This window comes from Euwallacea fornicatus, chromosome 2 (assembly GCF_040115645.1).
Source record: "Euwallacea fornicatus isolate EFF26 chromosome 2, ASM4011564v1, whole genome shotgun sequence".
NCBI lineage: Eukaryota > Metazoa > Arthropoda > Insecta > Coleoptera > Curculionidae > Euwallacea > Euwallacea fornicatus.
Genome location: NC_089542.1, coordinates 1,616,520 through 1,634,241, shown reverse-complemented (window position 1 = coordinate 1,634,241; position 17,722 = coordinate 1,616,520). Strand labels below are relative to the sequence as shown.

The window sequence follows — 17,722 nt, the reverse complement described above, 5'->3', positions numbered from 1 at the left end:
TACTGAAAAAACAAAAGTACACTACGGACAAAAGTACGGAAACTTCTTGCGTTTCTTGATTTAAAAAAAAAGCAAATAATAGTTTAAATTTATACAATTTGTATAGCATACAATAGAATTCAGTTGCAGTAAACAATGCCAAAGCGTTATTTGTCTCAAGAATGAAAACAACGCGTTGTTGTGTTATCTGGGAACGGACACAAGCAGTGCGATATTTCTAGTGCTTGAAATGTCTCCAAAAGAACAGTATCAAAAATATTAAAATGTTTTCATGGTACGGTAGACAATTTTCCAAGGCCGGGTAGGCCCTAAGAGTATCCAAAAAAATACTAAGAAATTAATAAGAAGGATATCAGGAAAAAATCCATTATTGACTTCGATGGATACATTTGAAGATACCTTGCTAAAGAACAAAATATTGCGGTTTCGAATTGAACGGTGCGCAGAATCTTGGTAGCTGGATGTTTACTCGGTAGGATTGTTGTCGAGAAAACCACTCATTTCCAAAAAAAATTCGAAGGCGCCTCTGGCATTCGCTTGGCGGCATACCAACTGGTCGCCAAGAGGGTGGAATACCGTCTTGTCGCGTGACGAGAGCAATTTCATTTATTCGACAGTGATGGTATTCGGGACGGAAGACGTCCTAAGAATGCAAGATTTAACTCCATGTATCAGTTGCCTACCGAACAGGATGGCGGTGGAAGTGCCATAATTTGGGGGTGTTTCTCAGCATCTGGGGTTGGGCAAATAATTAAAATAGAAGGGACTATGACCAGATTCATGTATTAACATATCTGAGAAAACCGTCCGTTTATCGAGTGGGAAATGCCTCTGTCCTGGAGTTTTCAACAAGACAGTGACCCAAAGCACGCGTCAAAGCTCGTTAAAAATTGGTTTCGAGAAAATTGTGCCCCGAAAGTGGAATGGCCGTCCCAGAGCCCTAATTTTAACCCGATCGAACGCTTTGGGACCTCGGAAGACAAATTCGTAGAGAAAAAATACATAATCTCAAACATTTGTTCGAAGTTTTAGAAAGATAATGGAAATTAATTCCGGTAGAAGTTTGTAGAAAACTTATTTATTCCGTGAATTAAAGATGTGCAGTTATTAAGGGCGGATGTGTCACCAAATATTAAAAAAAAAAAAAAAAAAAAAAATTGTACTAAATTTATTATGTTTGACTCGTTATGTAAATAGAATTTACGGGTTTCCATACTTTTGACCGCATTGAAATTTTCTTTACTTGTCATCGCTATGCACGAATCGCTTAGATCTGACCTTAATGTATGTTTTACGGGTACAAGTCCTTAAATAGCAGTTGCATTCGAATAATCCGGAAAGTGCAGCGTGGAAGGGAGATTCACAGGGATACTTAAAGCTTCCATACTTATGGACCCTACTGTATATTACCGAAATAATAAATTCCGCCGTTTACTGTCGTAAAAAATGGAAAATAATAAATGTCTACGATATAAACTGGGAGACAGCTTATATATTTCAGACACACAATTCAAACGTAAACTGCCACGTATATATCGAATTTGCAGCGGGAAATTTTCCATTTTAAGCTTCCTATCGAGAGTCGCGATTTCCAATAAACGAACAACAGCAGATATAATATCTATACGAATCCGATGTCTGTATCTGCGTTTCTTTCTTTTATTTTCGCACCGGGTCCGAAATTGTCTGCCAGAAAACGTTGCTCTGGGGGGCGCATTTATCAATTTCTACGTAGATGGATCTACGATAAAAGCACGTCTATTTACCAGTTGATTGATAACAAACTAGGATGGATGATGGTGCTTCGGATAGGTGCTTTGATGAGTTATGTACAGCTAGAAGGGAGGTAAGCAGTTGAAAACTCCATTAGGGAGTTTCAGGATTCGGATTCTTAGTGTAACAACCTCACCTCGAGCGAAATCAAATTCGAAGTGAAGTTTGCTTTGGCGATGAGTGGCGACGTTTCCTAGGGGTTTTCGGATGTCGCCCCGGTGTTTTCGGAACAGTTTCGCACATCTCCCTGGGTTCGTTCACCCTCGGGATCCCTTGGGCATCCTATGTGTAAAAATTCCAGGCCAATTCTTTTGCCGTCGGTGGTCTGGCATGAATTTATAACTGCGCCAGACACATCCTGACCTCACGAATGGATATTCAGGTTTCCCTCCGCTTGACACCGTATACGTTACGTCGTTGTTACATACAGAGATTGCTTTAATTTCGAGGTGCTGACACGCGAGACCGTGTAAAACCCATTTCTCTATCCGCAGCCGACATTAGCATTTTAATCGTTTTATCTCCCTTGTTTGCATAATTCATTTCAGGCTCTTTTTCTATCTGAAGGTGAGGTAGTTTCACGATTGACGGCGCGCATTTACAAATCTGCGCGATGATTTATTTGCTCGAAGACGAATCGCGTCTTAACTGAATAGAATCGCACACCACCACCTCCACCACCACCACCACCCCAGGACGCACCTGAGGTTCGAGGCTGCGGTCTGGGGATCCATTATTTAAATGAAATCGGCAGTTTGGAAGAAATAGTTTCCCATTTAGTCCGATTGCCGCTGCAATCTTTATCTCTGGATATGGTTGCTTAATATTGCTCTTAAAGTTTGAAGTTTTGCGGATCTAAGGGAAAGTTTCGTCGAGGATTCTGTGTCTTTGTAAATCAACATTTTACTGCTCAAATTACCCTAAATGAGCACGGGATTAAATTGTCGATTCCAGAGCACTTCGCTAGTTAGAGAGTGTCGCCTGCATCTGGTGCTCCGTTATCAATCGCTCTGCGTAAAAGAAAACAATCTGCTGGAGTTGTGTGTTGAGAAAAGTTGTTCGGCAGTTTGTGCGTAATGGGAACAATGCGAATAACCGAGGAACAATAAGAGGAGCAAGAATGTGTACGCTGAGTGTTGGTAGTTGCCTCCAAGTTGAACCTTTGGGTTGAGCCGTGTTCAAAACGTTAACGATTTCGCGAGCTTTCGCAGAGAATTATTAGCAACATTTGGCCTAAAATTTTGCTTAATATTAGCCATAATTGATCTTCTTTGAGCGACATGTAGTTTTAAGGTTAAAGCGGCGTACTGCGCCTAAAGTTACCTTCAACCTCCCACTTTCGGCTCCGTTTACCCAAAACCCATCCATTATCGACTGTCTCCTTAGCGTGGCATCTCCCTCGAAAATTCGCCCTTTTGTTTGTTTAGCCTATCTTGAATTGCAGGGCCATGCCCGCGGAGTAATAAACAAAAAATCGGTATATTGTAATTTTCCAGGGCGTGGGGAGCTTTTAAAATTTCCCTTTCGATGAAATGAAGCTGTTTTTGAATCTATAGAAAAAAGCTTCTAAACGGAGTTGATGAGGTTGTTTAATTCACTGGCTACTCCGCCATACAAAAAGGACCATTATGGAATTAAACGCAGGCGGATGTCGAGATGGATGGAGTCATTGCAGAAGAGATTCTTCCATTTAAAAAATATATACACGAAAGAGTAATTTAAAAAACAAACTGTCGATTTAATTTACGGTATTTCTATATCCAGTACGTCGAGTCGCTCCCGGTTTAATTGAATCTTTTAATTAAAGCTCTTCAAATGTACACTTGAAATTTCATTTCGGAATGATTAATATTTAGCTTGCTCGGTTATATTTCAATAGCTGAAAAGTTTGCAGTGCGATAAGCCGGGCAAAGTTGGCGTAAAATGTGGCTATATGCCAGGAGAACGTGTTACCGATATGAAATTCTTTTTAATTATGAGTCGTTTTCACTTAACTCTGAGCCATTAGAATACGCTCAGTGTTGTCTGCTGTCAGACACGCGTAACAACGACAAAATATTCAGGACAGCACAGCGATCCACGGCAAAGACATTACCATCACCAAATCTTAACCTGTTGATTTTTAGCTCTTCGCAATATTTGACTCTCTCGTTCGGGGTCGCTCAATTGCACTTGCTGACACCCTTGTTGGTACGATAACATACATATGTGAATCTGGATATGTTTGGGCCAGAGTTCGCACAGTAGTGACTGACTCACTAGACACCGACGGAGAAATCCAGATACGCTGGCGGGGTTTTTCACTCGATCGAAGGACCAGACGGGCTACCGTCATGAGAGAATGAGGGTCTAAAGGTTCGAGAGGGTGCAGAAACTCTGTTACACGTGTGACAGTAAATTTAATCACAGACTAGTTGAAATACGGGGGTTTGATTGGCGATTAAATTATTAACCATAACGCCCGTGTACAGATTTCGAGAGCGACGAGATGCGTCGGAAGTTGGTAAAGTTTCATTCTAACTGTGAAATCGGGTGAGTTGAAAGGTTGTCGTTAACGCGGCGAGATGAGAAACCGTTCTGCTCTCTGCCCCAAGAGGGGTGGTGCCCTTTCCCCGGAAAAATGCTAAGTCCCAGTGTCTGTTTTTTCTCGTTAATTCGTGGGAAAGTCACCACCTCGATGTTTTCACACCATCGTTGACGCTCTCTGGTTCTTGGGCCAGTTACGCGGGTTGATACGAGACATATCCTAATTTACTGCGGTCCTTCATCTGTTTTACGATTCGCACTTAATAAATCAAGTGGGAAGTAAACCAGATGAATGGTACTTGACGCGGTTCCGATGGTTCGGCACCTAATGGTAGGTCGAGGTTTGAGTTCTGGTTTCTTTCTATTTTTTATTCATTGCCCAGACGTTAGGGCATTGCGTGAGAGCGAGATCTTCATGTCGGAAGTTTCCCAACAAGATATATTAACTTTTAAAAAATGAACTCTAGATATTTTCGAATAGTTAAGGTTTTTAGTTCGCACTGATTTTACAATAAATCTTCGCTATCGCTGGGGCTCTCTAACTTACTGAGAAGTACCCTGTGGGACGAAAAAAATTGGAAATTCGATTTAGTGATCTGTCTGCATTTAATCGGAAGTTCTTATGCTTGCTTTGTGCTCGCACTTTCGCGTCACCGTCACTAGACGCCCTCGTTATTGAGCATGTGTGCATAATATGAATTTTAATACATCGCTAATGTTCGAAATAACTTCGGCGCTTCTGACCTTTGAAAGTTTTCGCTTTTCGGTTTCACAACAAGTTAGTCGCCATTATCGAGAGAAGATATTAAGAAATGATTCACTTTCGCCACTGTAAGAACTTTGATTTTCACCCGGTTTCAGGAAAATTACTTTCGCAAGAAGGAAATCTCCTATTATCGCAAATATGCCAATTGCCACTCACTATCACTGTTAAACTGACTTTCCATTTTTTTCCCACGAGTAAACACCCGACACACGAGCAATCCATCTTTTCAGTAAACTTGACAAGCAATCGCTCACTATCACGAGTAATCCCATTTTTGCTCACCTTTTCTGATCAGTACCTTAATGTCATCACTAATTCACCCTCAGATACTCACATAAATTTAAAATATCAAAGGGGATTTGTTGGCAGCAATTTCAAACGTTGACTTTTAATACGATTGTAATTTGGCCAGGAAATTCGTTTGCATAATCCGAGGTAAGCCGACTGAATTGCACAATGCAACAGAAAACGTTGTTGGAGTTAATCAAAACCACTTTTAGTCTAATGGAAAATTTTCGGAGCGGCTTTCGTCGAGCATCATCTCGTGTCTCTGGGGCATTAAGCTCGACGTCCCTTATTTTTGAAGTGCAGTTAGCGGAGCCGGTACAAAGGCAGAGGCTTCGATAACCGAACACAATGGAGACCATCTCGGATATGAATTTTGCGAAAACTGGATTGCGATGCGGGAAAAAAAAGGGAAAAAGCAAAGACTAAGGCATTTTTTGTTCTGACCATGTCAAGTGGTTTCACCTGGAAATATACCGAAGTCACACAAATCATCCGTACCATTTTTTCTTGTCTTATATACAGTAAATCTCATCCAGGACTGCGTCACGCAAACCCTTAAAAAGCAACTACTTGATGGCTTAAAAGCGGCCCTTTTGACGGCGCCCTTGGAAACGTGTTGAGTTTCGGGACAACACATATTGAGTCGTGAACAGTTCAGGGCAAAATCGATTCAAATCTGGCGTGGATTTATGAGAACAAAGAATAGGTTTCAGCCGGATTTATATTGTGTTATCTAACATACGTAAAAGGGCATAAATAAATGTAAAAGCGACGGAATCAATCGAAAGTCTTCGGAAGTAGTATTGAATCTGTGACTTTCAGTATCTCACATGAAGGTTTTTTTTCTTGTGAGAATTGTTGCGGGAGAACTGATTTGGGTCACATTGCTTTCGGCTCCGTTTAGAGTTGAAACAACAACTATGGTATATAAAACAGAGGGAGTAAAGGAGGATTTGGGCCAGATATGCTTCAGGAAAGTATATTTGATGAGTTTGATGACACATTTCAGCAGATTTTAAGCTACAATTTCTCCCAATTTTACCGCTAAGTATGGCCCAAAATAGAGAATAAAAAGAAAATTCCAGAGAAAGGTAAATCTAGATTCTACGACTTAAGCGAATTCCTAACTAAATACACGATAATTGCGGTACTTTCAGCTTCATTTAGAGCACAGCTTAAGCTACAATTTTACCTAATCTTAATGCGGTACACCGTCCATAACGGAAAATAAAAAGGGGATTCCAGAGAAAACTTTCCTGAGACTAAAGCTGAAACAACTTCGACATTTAAAAATCCTGTAACTTGGCAACTAAATACATTACAATTCCGGAGTTTTGCTTTATTTAGAGCGGACTTGTACATCGTAAAGAACGGGAGAATGGAAAGGGGATTCCAAGGAAAACTAAAACCTAAAACTTACCAAACATAAATCCTCATCTTAACAATTAGAAACTCTACAATTGTGATGTAGTCGGCTCTATTCAAAGCAGAGTTTATGATATAAATTCGTCCAAAGTCAATGCAAAAGCGAAAGAATAAAACAGATTTAAAAGAAAATGCATAATCGACCTGAAACCAAATAATTTCACATATAATTTTGACAATAAGTTTGACAATTAATAACTTTACAGTAGCGACGTTTCCAGATCCATTTGGAGTAGGTGATAAACTAGAATTTCATGCGTTTCAACATGATACATCGTCAACATCCATCCAAGATCTAAAACTCTTAAAACAATTGAAATATTTGCGAATATCCAATATGAGAACTAAAAATGTATTTCTGTTTCAGATTTCTTGGGCATTTTTCTTCGATGGAGCTGTGGTAAGTACTATATTAATATTCAGTAATGTGAAATGTTCCCTGAGGGGCTCGAAATCAGAGCCTATACAGCATCACTACTGATTTATGAGAAGGAAATCTATGGTGCTTCTGTAACCAATGACGTGTCAAGTACCGGAGAATTCTGCAAAAGCCTACAATGACTTTTACCATTCTTCTACATTATAAAAGGGCGATTCTTAATCACTTTCAATTTTAAAATTTGGCGATTTTTCTTCGGTCCGGGCCCGATTAATAAAACGTAAAATTTCCTCTGACATTTGCCGTATTTCATATTTCCGGAAATAAATACAAAGGTCTCAGGACACAATGGCATCGAAATGATTTACTAGGGCCGATTAGAGGCCTCCTCTTTGAGACGACGAATCCACTTTCAAGGCTCTCAGAAGAGCAGTAATTAATCCTCATGAGCAGCTATTAACCGAGAGGAAAAATCTTTGTTTCCTCACTTTTGATTGGTCTAATGGGTTTTTGTCAAGACGCTTTCGTTGAGCTGCCGTTTGGTCCTTTGCCAATTGAAAAAAATTCGTCAGGAACTCATATTCATTCGATCATTCGGATTTTTCTTTGGCGTGACAGAACATTTCCTTAAATAATAAACCCACTTCTGTAACTAGAAAACTTTGGACCGTCTCGGAGAGGAAGAGAAGAAAACATAAAATTCGAAGCTCGAGTTGATAACTTCCAAATCATAAAATGATTATGAGCCAGGAATGATTTATTTGGTTTAGCTTTCTCCGGAGATTGCTTGGAGTCTTTTTGACATAGGAGATAGCCAGTCAAAGCACGTTTTAAAAAATAACAAATTATCGTAAAAGCGATGGAAACGTCGTAAAGAGCTTGCCAGAAGGGCATTTGGTGCTTTACTTCAAGCCGTAGGGTTGAAGAGGTCAGACACACTGAGTAATTCACTCGAGAAATCGATTTTTCTTTGAAACTTCCCTCCCTTTTTGTTCGCATTGTTGACGACGTTTCCTAATTTGGAATTATCAGAAATTGCAAATTGAAACAAGGAGAATTAAGAATTTCCTAGAAATCCTTTTTTTATTTTTAGTTATTGTTGATGTAATAGAATTACGTCAAATTATAGCATGAAGTATGTTCAAAGCTGAGCCGGAAACACCACGGCTACATAGTATTAAAATAGAGAATCGGCTACCATTTTAAGAGAGTCGGGGGTCTTGCTTTCAAATTTATCATTTAATAGTGATAAATAATAATGTCTAAAACAGTTTAAATTTCAGCTTAAAATTTGCCTTAAATAGGGCTGAAAACAGTGCAGCTGTAATACAATTAGTGGGTGAATTATTTTGGCGTTAGGAAACTCCTTTTTATTCTTCACGGTGGACCATGTATCACATTCAAGCCAGGTGAAATTCTCACATAAACTCTGCTGGAAGTAGAGCTACAACACTGCAGGTGTAGTCTAATTAATACGCAAATTATCAATTTTTCAAATAGCGCACGGCGTAAAGTTACCATAATCGATTATGATAACAAGAATTTACATTAAAAATTATATAATATAAAATGAATAATCCTCCTGGAACGTACAGAACACATTTACAAATATCCATAATCGTTCTTAATTACGTCCGAAATCTTTTCATCATTCATCACCGCCGCAGCATTCAGATATACAAAAATGTGATCTGGGAATTTTCCAACATTCTCCACGCGCAAGTTATTTATATCTTCTCTCGTTATATCTATCTCTCAAGTTTTTGTCCACGACAAAATTTCTGAGGTTCGTGCTCATCCTCGCGACGCGTAGTGAATAGAATAGCCGGAAATGATGTCCTAAAGCTCATTCTTGCTGGATTATATCTTCTGTTGTGGATAAAACTTTAATAGCTTATACCCGCCAATTTTTCAGTAATTGTTTACACGTTCTATTGCATTCGAGATGAGGAATAAAAATCAGCTACGCTTGTAAACCTTTAAAAGTTCGCGTCTTAATCAATTTGAGTGCTGCCTACACACGTTGATTGCTCCCAAATGGACCCCTCCTTTATGCCGTGTGGTCCATTCACCTTGGGATAGACAAATCTCTGGACAACTACCAATTTTAGAGAAAGAGTTGGAAATAAAAGTTGTTCGATGTCGAAGAGGAAATAAGGTGCCGAAACGGTTACTAACTTATATGACGTCATCAAGGTCATTTCAAGGTTAACTTTGTTTTTTCAAAAGGAAACTTTTTTTTTTTATGTTTTTAATGTGTGTCTTTTATGGTCATTAAGCAGTACTTAAAAATAATCAACCTTTGCAGGAAACATTTTATTCGATACGTCAAATGAATAAAGTAAGTTCCATTACGTTAATGAATATTAAAAGTGAAATCAGGGGGCAAATCGGCTAATGCGGCGTTATCTTTAATAAATAATAATATTTAGACAATTTCGCTTCAAGAACTGCCAGATGTGGCAATGACATTTTCGGATTTATTAATGTTGTATTCTTTTTATTCGTAAAAATGGGTGATTATCCATTGAGGAGAAAGCCGAAATAGTTCTGCTCTACGACGAAACGAGAAGAAAGGTAATAGATGCTGTTGCATCGCATGAGGAACGTTTTTTATCATTTCTTTATTGTTTGACAAGTTACGATTTTTTTCTCTGGGGAATTTTAAAAGAAAAAGTGTATGTAAGTGTCCCTGCTACCCTCGAAGATATGAAGGAACGGATTAGAAACGCATGTCAAAGCATAGACAGTGGAACTGCAATTAGCACTTATAATTCATTTGTAGTGCGCATTGAGAAATGTATTGAGGCGAATGACTGCCTTTTTGAACATTTTTAAAATAATATTTTATTTTATTATTATTTTTTTTAAATTAATTTAACGAACAAAAAAATGTGCCCTATAAAAGTCGCCAATTTTCAAGTAGTGCTTAATGTCCGTTAGCAGAAGGTTTCCACTTGAAAAAACAAACTTGACCTTGAAACGATCTTAATGACGTCATATAAGTCACTAGCAATTTCGACATCTTATTTCCCTTCGTTGGGAAGCAACTTTTATTTAAAATTTCTTTCTCTAAAATTGATAGTTGCGCGAATATTTTCCTGTCTTATGTTAAATGGACCGCACTGTATACAAAATAGTTCGGATTGATTACATAGAAGTGCGGAGAAAAATCGCTTTTGATGCTTCCCGTAGATAATGGATGTAACAGATCCACATTTACGCACATGTCGGAGTATCGGTTGACCATGTTAAAACTGTTGATATGTATATGTATCATTGATTGTAACTGGAACGTAAACTGCGATATCAAATGCTGGGACAATGTCAGGTGTTAACAAAGGAGCACCAAAAGAGAATAACTCAATTTCAGCGCCGCTATTTTCAGACCGAACTAAGTTTCAGAAACTGACTTGTCCTAAAGTGGAGGTTAAGGGATGTTTATTTTCTTTTCACAGTTTAAGTTGTTCCAAAAGACTTTTATTATAAAATGTTCGGTTTGTCCCGAACTAAACCTGTTGTTCGTGTGAGAACATTTTTTTATTAGATGTCAGTTCTCTTACTGCCCAATCCGCAATAATACGAATCCCATGCTTTTCCTGTTCTCTTTTTGAATCCATTCCAGTAAGCACGAGTACCTCTGAGGGGTTGGGGGATTAGAATGCGAAAGGCGCCCACATGTAGTAATACTTTATAGCCCTGACTGTGTACCCCTGTCGGTTATTCATGTATTTGGTTCAATTAATCAAATCTTATTCAAAATTTTGTACCTTAGAATTGCCTGTTGATTTTTGAGTTATTAATATCAGCTTTAGGACAGTTATGTCTTATTTTGGAATCGTATGATGTGTCGCACGGAAAACGGGTGAAATTTTAGCTTTAGGTTTGTTCTAAATATAACTCAAAGCAGTACGGTTGTGGTCTATTTATTGGGCATGTACTTGGTTATAACTGCTTAAAGTTAAATAATTAACTGCCTCCAATTTTAGGATTGTTAAATATTATCTTAGTTTGGTCTTTTTTGGTTATTTCTCGTTGTCCGAGACACGTTGCGTTGAAATTACAGTTTTAGTTTTGTTCCATTAATCATCAAAAACCACGCAAAATTCTTTTATTCTACATCAACATCCGCATCAAACAGCTTCATTAAACCGAAATTATAACTAAAAAACGCACTTTTAAAGCTGCAATCATCCGAGCCTTTGGAAACTATTGATCATGGCCACGCAATTTCCTGGTTTCACCCGCTCTAAACCTCTCAATAATCGGCTCAGAGCCATTAATAAAGCTCAAAACTGCACTCTGATAGAGCAGTCGGGGCGATATTTCATATTTGCTCAAATGAAAAGTTGAACGGAAGATTTATGGGCGCACAATGTGTTTATGGTCTTAGACAAAACACCAATTTTGATTTTATGTGTTACATTTACCATATGAGTGCGAAGGTAAATGAAGAGACGAGAGGTCGCTAACAAACTACCAACCCTATTTTGTTGACAGATTCGCGCCCCGGTCGTTGCAGGCCAGTAAAACTATCTAAAACACACAGAAAATAAATTTCGGCAAGAGAAACGGCCCTTATTATAAAACCCAAACATTTCTCGAACCCCGAAGGGCGTGTTGCGAATATCAGAGGCCTTTAGGCCATTTTTCAGTGCGCGGAGTTATTGGCACTTAGGGCCGATCAAAAATTTAATAACGCTACTTTATGGCGTGTTTGAGACCCGCTGCGCGTACTCAAGAGTCCACAGATCCAGCCTCAATCAAATTTGGGTTGACCTTAAAAATGTAATGACTCAACATCAGTGGTCGTTGGGATGACGGAGGAACCGAGAAGATCTCAAAATAATCACGAATACTCAGGAATGGTTTATGTCGTGACGTAGGGCGTTCGTTTCTGAAACTCAATTACGGGGATCACGGACAACCGTTAAAGATACGAAGTTGTTTGCATTGGTGCTGTTGGTAGCCTCACAAAAACAGCTTTAAAATTTGAAAAATTCAGTATGATGTCGCTACGGCGTAGAAGAGCAAAAAGTTGCAATGGTGAAGTGTCTCGGTCGCGACTTACGTCGCTGAGGAATCTGAGCAAAAAGATAAGCTCTTCTCAGAAACGGACGCTCTGTATGAAGGGTTGTTCACCTAACCCGTTCATTGAGATTTCACTAGGAAACACTGAAAACTAAAACAACACTAAAACTGATACAAATTTCAAAATTTGAAATTAAACTAACTTCGACGTGTACGATTTTTTCAAAATACTTTTAACTTCCAGTCACTTCCGGTTTAACCGGAAATAGGTGTCCACCTGCTTATTTCAAATGGAACCTCCAGTTTGTTATTTTATTTTTAGGTTCTAGGTAATTTGCGCAGAATCTAAAAATAAATGATGTGCTGGACGGCCCCATTTCAAATAAGCAAGTTGACAGTTATTTCCGGTTAAACCCGAAGTGGTACGAAGTTGTAAATATTTAAAAAAAATAGTACACGTCGAAGTTAATTGAATTTCAAAATTTCAAGTTTATATCATTTTTAGATCCTACTAAACCTTTAATGAACGGGTTGAGTGAATAACCCTGTATATAAACAATAATGCTGACGTATTCTGACATTAATGACTTTAATAGCACTGACCTGTTGGGAGAGTATAGGGTACATGTTACACGGTTTTATAGATCTCTAGTGCACAAAACCAACCATTGCGTGAAATCTGATTAACGTATCTCCTCCTGAAGGTTGATATTGGTCTTGCAATTAGAGAGAGATGGCAGAAATTTTCCTGCTCAGACCAGGTTCAAAATGGATTAGTTTTGCACATAGAAGGCATTATATCGTATCGACATTGTTTGGATAGTAATGCACTGTGCATGTTCTAGGTAAATGTAGAACTTCCAGACGTCCGGCAAGCTACAGGGCTTAATTATATTAAATGCGGCCAGTTACAATAGGTTGGAGGTTGTTTGCAGTCCGATAAGTAAACAGAAGTTTATATTTTAAGCTCAATTGTGTGAAACAATACGTTGCAGCTTTCAAAAGTCCAGAAATAATGTTCTCGGATAAGAAGCATACGGTTCTACTTGGGGAATCTTGTAGATCGAATTACCTAAATATTAATTCGACTGTTCCAAATCTCGTTGATGCCCCATTTCAGAGATCTAAATAATTCCTTGAAGATCTTTGTTCCGTTGACCGCATGGGTATAATCTCTAAAGGGATTACTCTAACCCTCTCTCCCCGAGGAGAAAACAATCGAGAAAACCACGGAATGTTGTTTGATCCCTTTACTTTCTAATCTTCGGTATTTTCTTTTGATCCGTCCAATTGTTTATATCAATATTATCTTAATATTTTGCATAAATTTCAATAACAGTAAACTTCGACGTTGAGATTTTTCACAGTGCGAACCTGCAGGCAACCGCCAGAGAAAACATTTTCTGTATAAAGTATTTTTCAGTATTCCCAAATTGGACACCACACAATAGTGCACAAAGCAAATTTCTTTTGTTTCTGGAATGTATTCATGCAATTCTTACTTCATATAGGCAGTTTTCAAGCTGTTTAAATAATCATTATCCTCATGTTTCGCATTAGTTTAATAATAATACAATTGACGTTAATAACTTCCATGGTGCTGCAGTGTTCGCAGCAAATATGGTAGATAACTTGACGTCCTCAGAATCGTATAGTGAGAACACTTTTGCTCGTGTTATTCCTGAATTAATTTTATGCGACGCAAATAATTTTCCATTTGTTTACATCACGATTACCCTCATAATTTTACATTACGACTTATCCAGACTCATAAAGAAAAGAAGACACATACACACACTCGATCGGCAAGCATAAATCACACTTCCCCCTTACAAATTCAAACAAGGTCCTCGATCAAACCTTCCTGCAGAAGGGCTCTGGAGAATTATATTTTACCTGTCCCGCATGGCGGCTAAAAATAGCACTTGGGTCCAGATTTAAACGATTGCTTCCATTATGTAAGCGGAGGACAAAGTGGATCGAGGATAAGACGTTGGAGGAAGAGGAGAAGAGGATACAACAGGTTTAAACCTAACTGGATACTTAGGGAGGGTCTCGATCTGGCCGTAGGTTTAAGGAGATTTGTTGTTTTCTTTCGGCAGGAAGGTTATTATGTTCGGTGCTATTGACGATTTCTTGCTTATCTGGAGGTAGGTTTTGGTTAAAGCATGAAATAGATATTTTGTTAGGTTTAAAATCGACAAAAACGAGAGATAAGAAGCAATAACTTTGACGCCTCAAATTCGATGTTGGTGGTTATTTTCACGGTATTGAACCGTTTGTATCAAGGGGGGGATCTCTTTTAGTTCCTAGAATAGGGAATGTGCTCAGGGCAGTTTTTCACGTCAATAATTAATTATCAGAGGGACTTTAAGAGTAAAGGCCTAAATATTAAAGCCCATTGAGGCAGACTTTAAGGGATTCCTCAGAGTTTTAACGCTAGAGTTAGAATATTTAGCGTTGCTTTTAATGAATTAGTCGCATTACTAACTTTCGCAATGTTGAGCGATTCGACGTGGGAAACGTACACTACAAGAACAATCTTTTCGGTTTCACCTCGTTTATCGCCAGGACTAGTGAGTGGTTTCTCTTAAAAAACTGCGGAGTGGTGATGGATAGTAGAAAATAAAAGGTCATTATCAGTGTTCAACCCCAAAACTTGCCCATCAACATATTTCATTTACGAGACGTTCCCAATTTTCGGCCTTACGAGGTAATACCTGACAGAAGGGAGGCCCCAAAACAGAAAACACTTCATAAGAAGTCGAAGGTAATTTCGTCTGAACCGGTTTTCGGGACGTAACAAGCGCGATTAATCATTTCCGGGTGATAAATGGTTTCTTTATCCCGGAATCCTGGAAAGTCGGCTTTCAGTCCGGGACATTATATGGTTGGCCACAGTTCGTTTTTGGAAATAGTTCTTCACCTGTGACTGACCTCTCTGGACTGGTATCGTCCTCGAGTACGAATTTTATCGTAAAATCCAGTTTTCCAGCGATTAAGATTCCTTGCTCCAAGACTGGTTCTCGCTAGTTCAATTTAGAATTAAGTACTTCGATCAAACAGCCTTGAGTAAACGCTGAAATATTTCAGCATCCTCTCTAGCTGTGAGCTCGAAATAAAAAGGCTCTTAAACTTTTACATCCACTCATAACTGAACGGATAGATTACAGGAAATTTCCTCTGAAAAGTTGTAATTCTTTATCCCGAGCAAAGCAACTTAAGAATCGCCACCAAAAACTTCGCACTGACTTTTTGCTTCTGTGACCGAGAAAAAGTATTCCATAAACCGCATGTTAGACGTGTTGATGTGAGGAAATATTTCATGGTGTATTCGGTATGTTTGGGCAGATTTTAAAACACGAAAAATATTGTAGACATTTCGTGAAAGTAGGTGCCTCAATTGCAGCATCTATCAGCTAGTTTCTGGCTGGCAAGCCCGATGTTCCCTCTTTACACATACCATAAACTTTTCAGCCGATTTAAATCTTTGGTCTTTTTTCCATTTTCCGGTTAACAGCCAGAAACGAGATATTGGGTGAGCCACTGAAACGGGACCGTTAGGTCAGTTCTAGAAAGTCTTTGTTTTGACTAATGACCTTTCACGCCTGATACCGTAGTGGAATATACATATATTTCATGTTTTTGCTCTTCTGCAGAAATATTGAAATGATTCAGCTTAGATAGAAAAACCGTTTTGACGAGCTAGTGGGATGTAAAAATACCACTCGGACTGAATATTTATGGGAGAATTAAATATTCAAATGAGAAAGAACTTTTTCCGGGTTCCAAACGGAATTTTAATGATTAGAAGTTGTTGAGCGTCTTTTTGTCAGAATCTATTGGAAAATTGTCCATGCAGGTCTATTTAGTCATTTGCAGTTGAAATTTTCGGTTGCGACGGAAAGATCAAGAAAACCTCCGTCGGTTTGATAAATTTTCTTGTTTCAATATAATATTTATTAAAACACAAACCCCATTCGAAAAGGACAAGTTTTGAATCACAAATACATCAGCCCTAGACAAATTCCGGCTAGATCTGTGCGAAATGTGGTGGGGACGGTCGTAATCTTCTTGCAGCGTCGAGATGATATTCGCCCTAAAAACCCTGCTGGGACACAAAAGGGAAAGAGATTTCCGGGCTGGTGGAGTGCACCTTTTTGATAAAGCGGTCGCCACTCGAAAATGTTTACAATTCGAGCGCATTGTCGAGCTTGATGTGAGAGATCAAAAAGGGGCGAAGATAACGTTGTCACGTTGGCGAATTAAATGCACAGCTTTATTAGCCAAGTGACAATTCATTTTTAGATCGAAGTGTCCTCTTTCCAAGTAGGAAAAGCTCCGTCAAATTTCGGGAAATGTAGAAGATCGACACGTGCCAAAACGTGGAAAGCGCTCTGTCACGGTTCCTTCGATTAACGAAACCACGAAAACACGAAGTTAGTTTGCAAAAATGGACTCCATCGCAATATCACTTATTTATAAAAAAAAAAACGGCCCAAGTATTAATCACGAGTTCGCGATGATGAGTGTCTTGCGAGTTAAACTTGCGACATCAGATGCATGACGAGAAAAGCACCCCAAAGAGTAGTTCGTTCGCCCTTTAAATACTAAAATCGAGGACTTCTCTGCAGTGGCGTACTTCTATCAGAGACCATTATAGGCTAACCTTGAGCGTAATGTTGCGGAGCGTAATCTTTGGGTTAATGCTATTCTAGTCACTTTTATTGGAGTGATTGCAGACGCGACGAATTACAGATCTCGATAATAACGCAGTTTCGAAAGCTGCCATTGAAAAATAGCGTAATGCCCCGCCCTTGGCTGAGAATCCTCTAAAGTAAGAACCGATATACAGGGAGCGTAACTTAAGGGCTAGAACGTGCGAATAAATTGATAAACCCGAACTAAACAAAGTCCTTAACATACTCCACAAAACTATGACTTTGAAAAGTGATACGACGTGAAATTGGAGCATTCGAAACCCTTCTACGTTAGGTACTACGTCGGTTGTGTAGCATATAGTGGTCACCGTCTGGTCAGTAAAACTAATTATCGAAAATGTCCGTGTCAAGCGTATTTACACTTGTGGACAACAGTTTGGAAACTCCGGTAAAGACGTTGGTAAATGGTAATTGTTCATTTAATAATCTTGAGAATATTACCAATAAATATTTTTTAAATATTACTGAAGTAAAGTAACGTTCTGAGACTTTTGTCCTGCGATAAAAGTGCAGGTTTTTTAATTGTTTATTGTCCCTTAGCAATAAACAAACATGTTGTACGTATTATAATTTTCGTGCTTGTAACTAAGCAATGCATAATTGAAAAATGTTTATTGGTGATATTCTCGATTTATTAAATGTATAATTTCCATTTACCAGCATTTTTACCGAGGTTTCCAAACTTTTCTCCATAAGTGTATATTCTCGAGGACGGCGTAGGTGCATTCGCGTGTCACCTGTTATCAGCTACGCTACCTGTCACCTATCATTTTTCGTCACGCCATGTGTCATCCATCATGCGGTATAAGGTGT

General features: G+C 38.7%; 1 protein-coding gene across 4 annotated transcripts in view; it reads left to right on the top strand.

Moving 5' to 3' along the window:
- Neto (Neuropilin and tolloid-like) overlaps window positions 1-17,722 on the top strand; it is a 109,370-nt gene that overhangs the window by 29,581 nt on the left and 62,067 nt on the right. For all 4 annotated transcript variants that reach the window (XM_066295218.1, XM_066295227.1, XM_066295208.1 and 1 more), the window contains exon 2: window positions 7,146-7,178. In XM_066295218.1, the coding sequence (XP_066151315.1) occupies window positions 7,146-7,178 (33 nt within the window). The remainder of the gene's footprint in view (window positions 1-7,145; window positions 7,179-17,722) is intronic.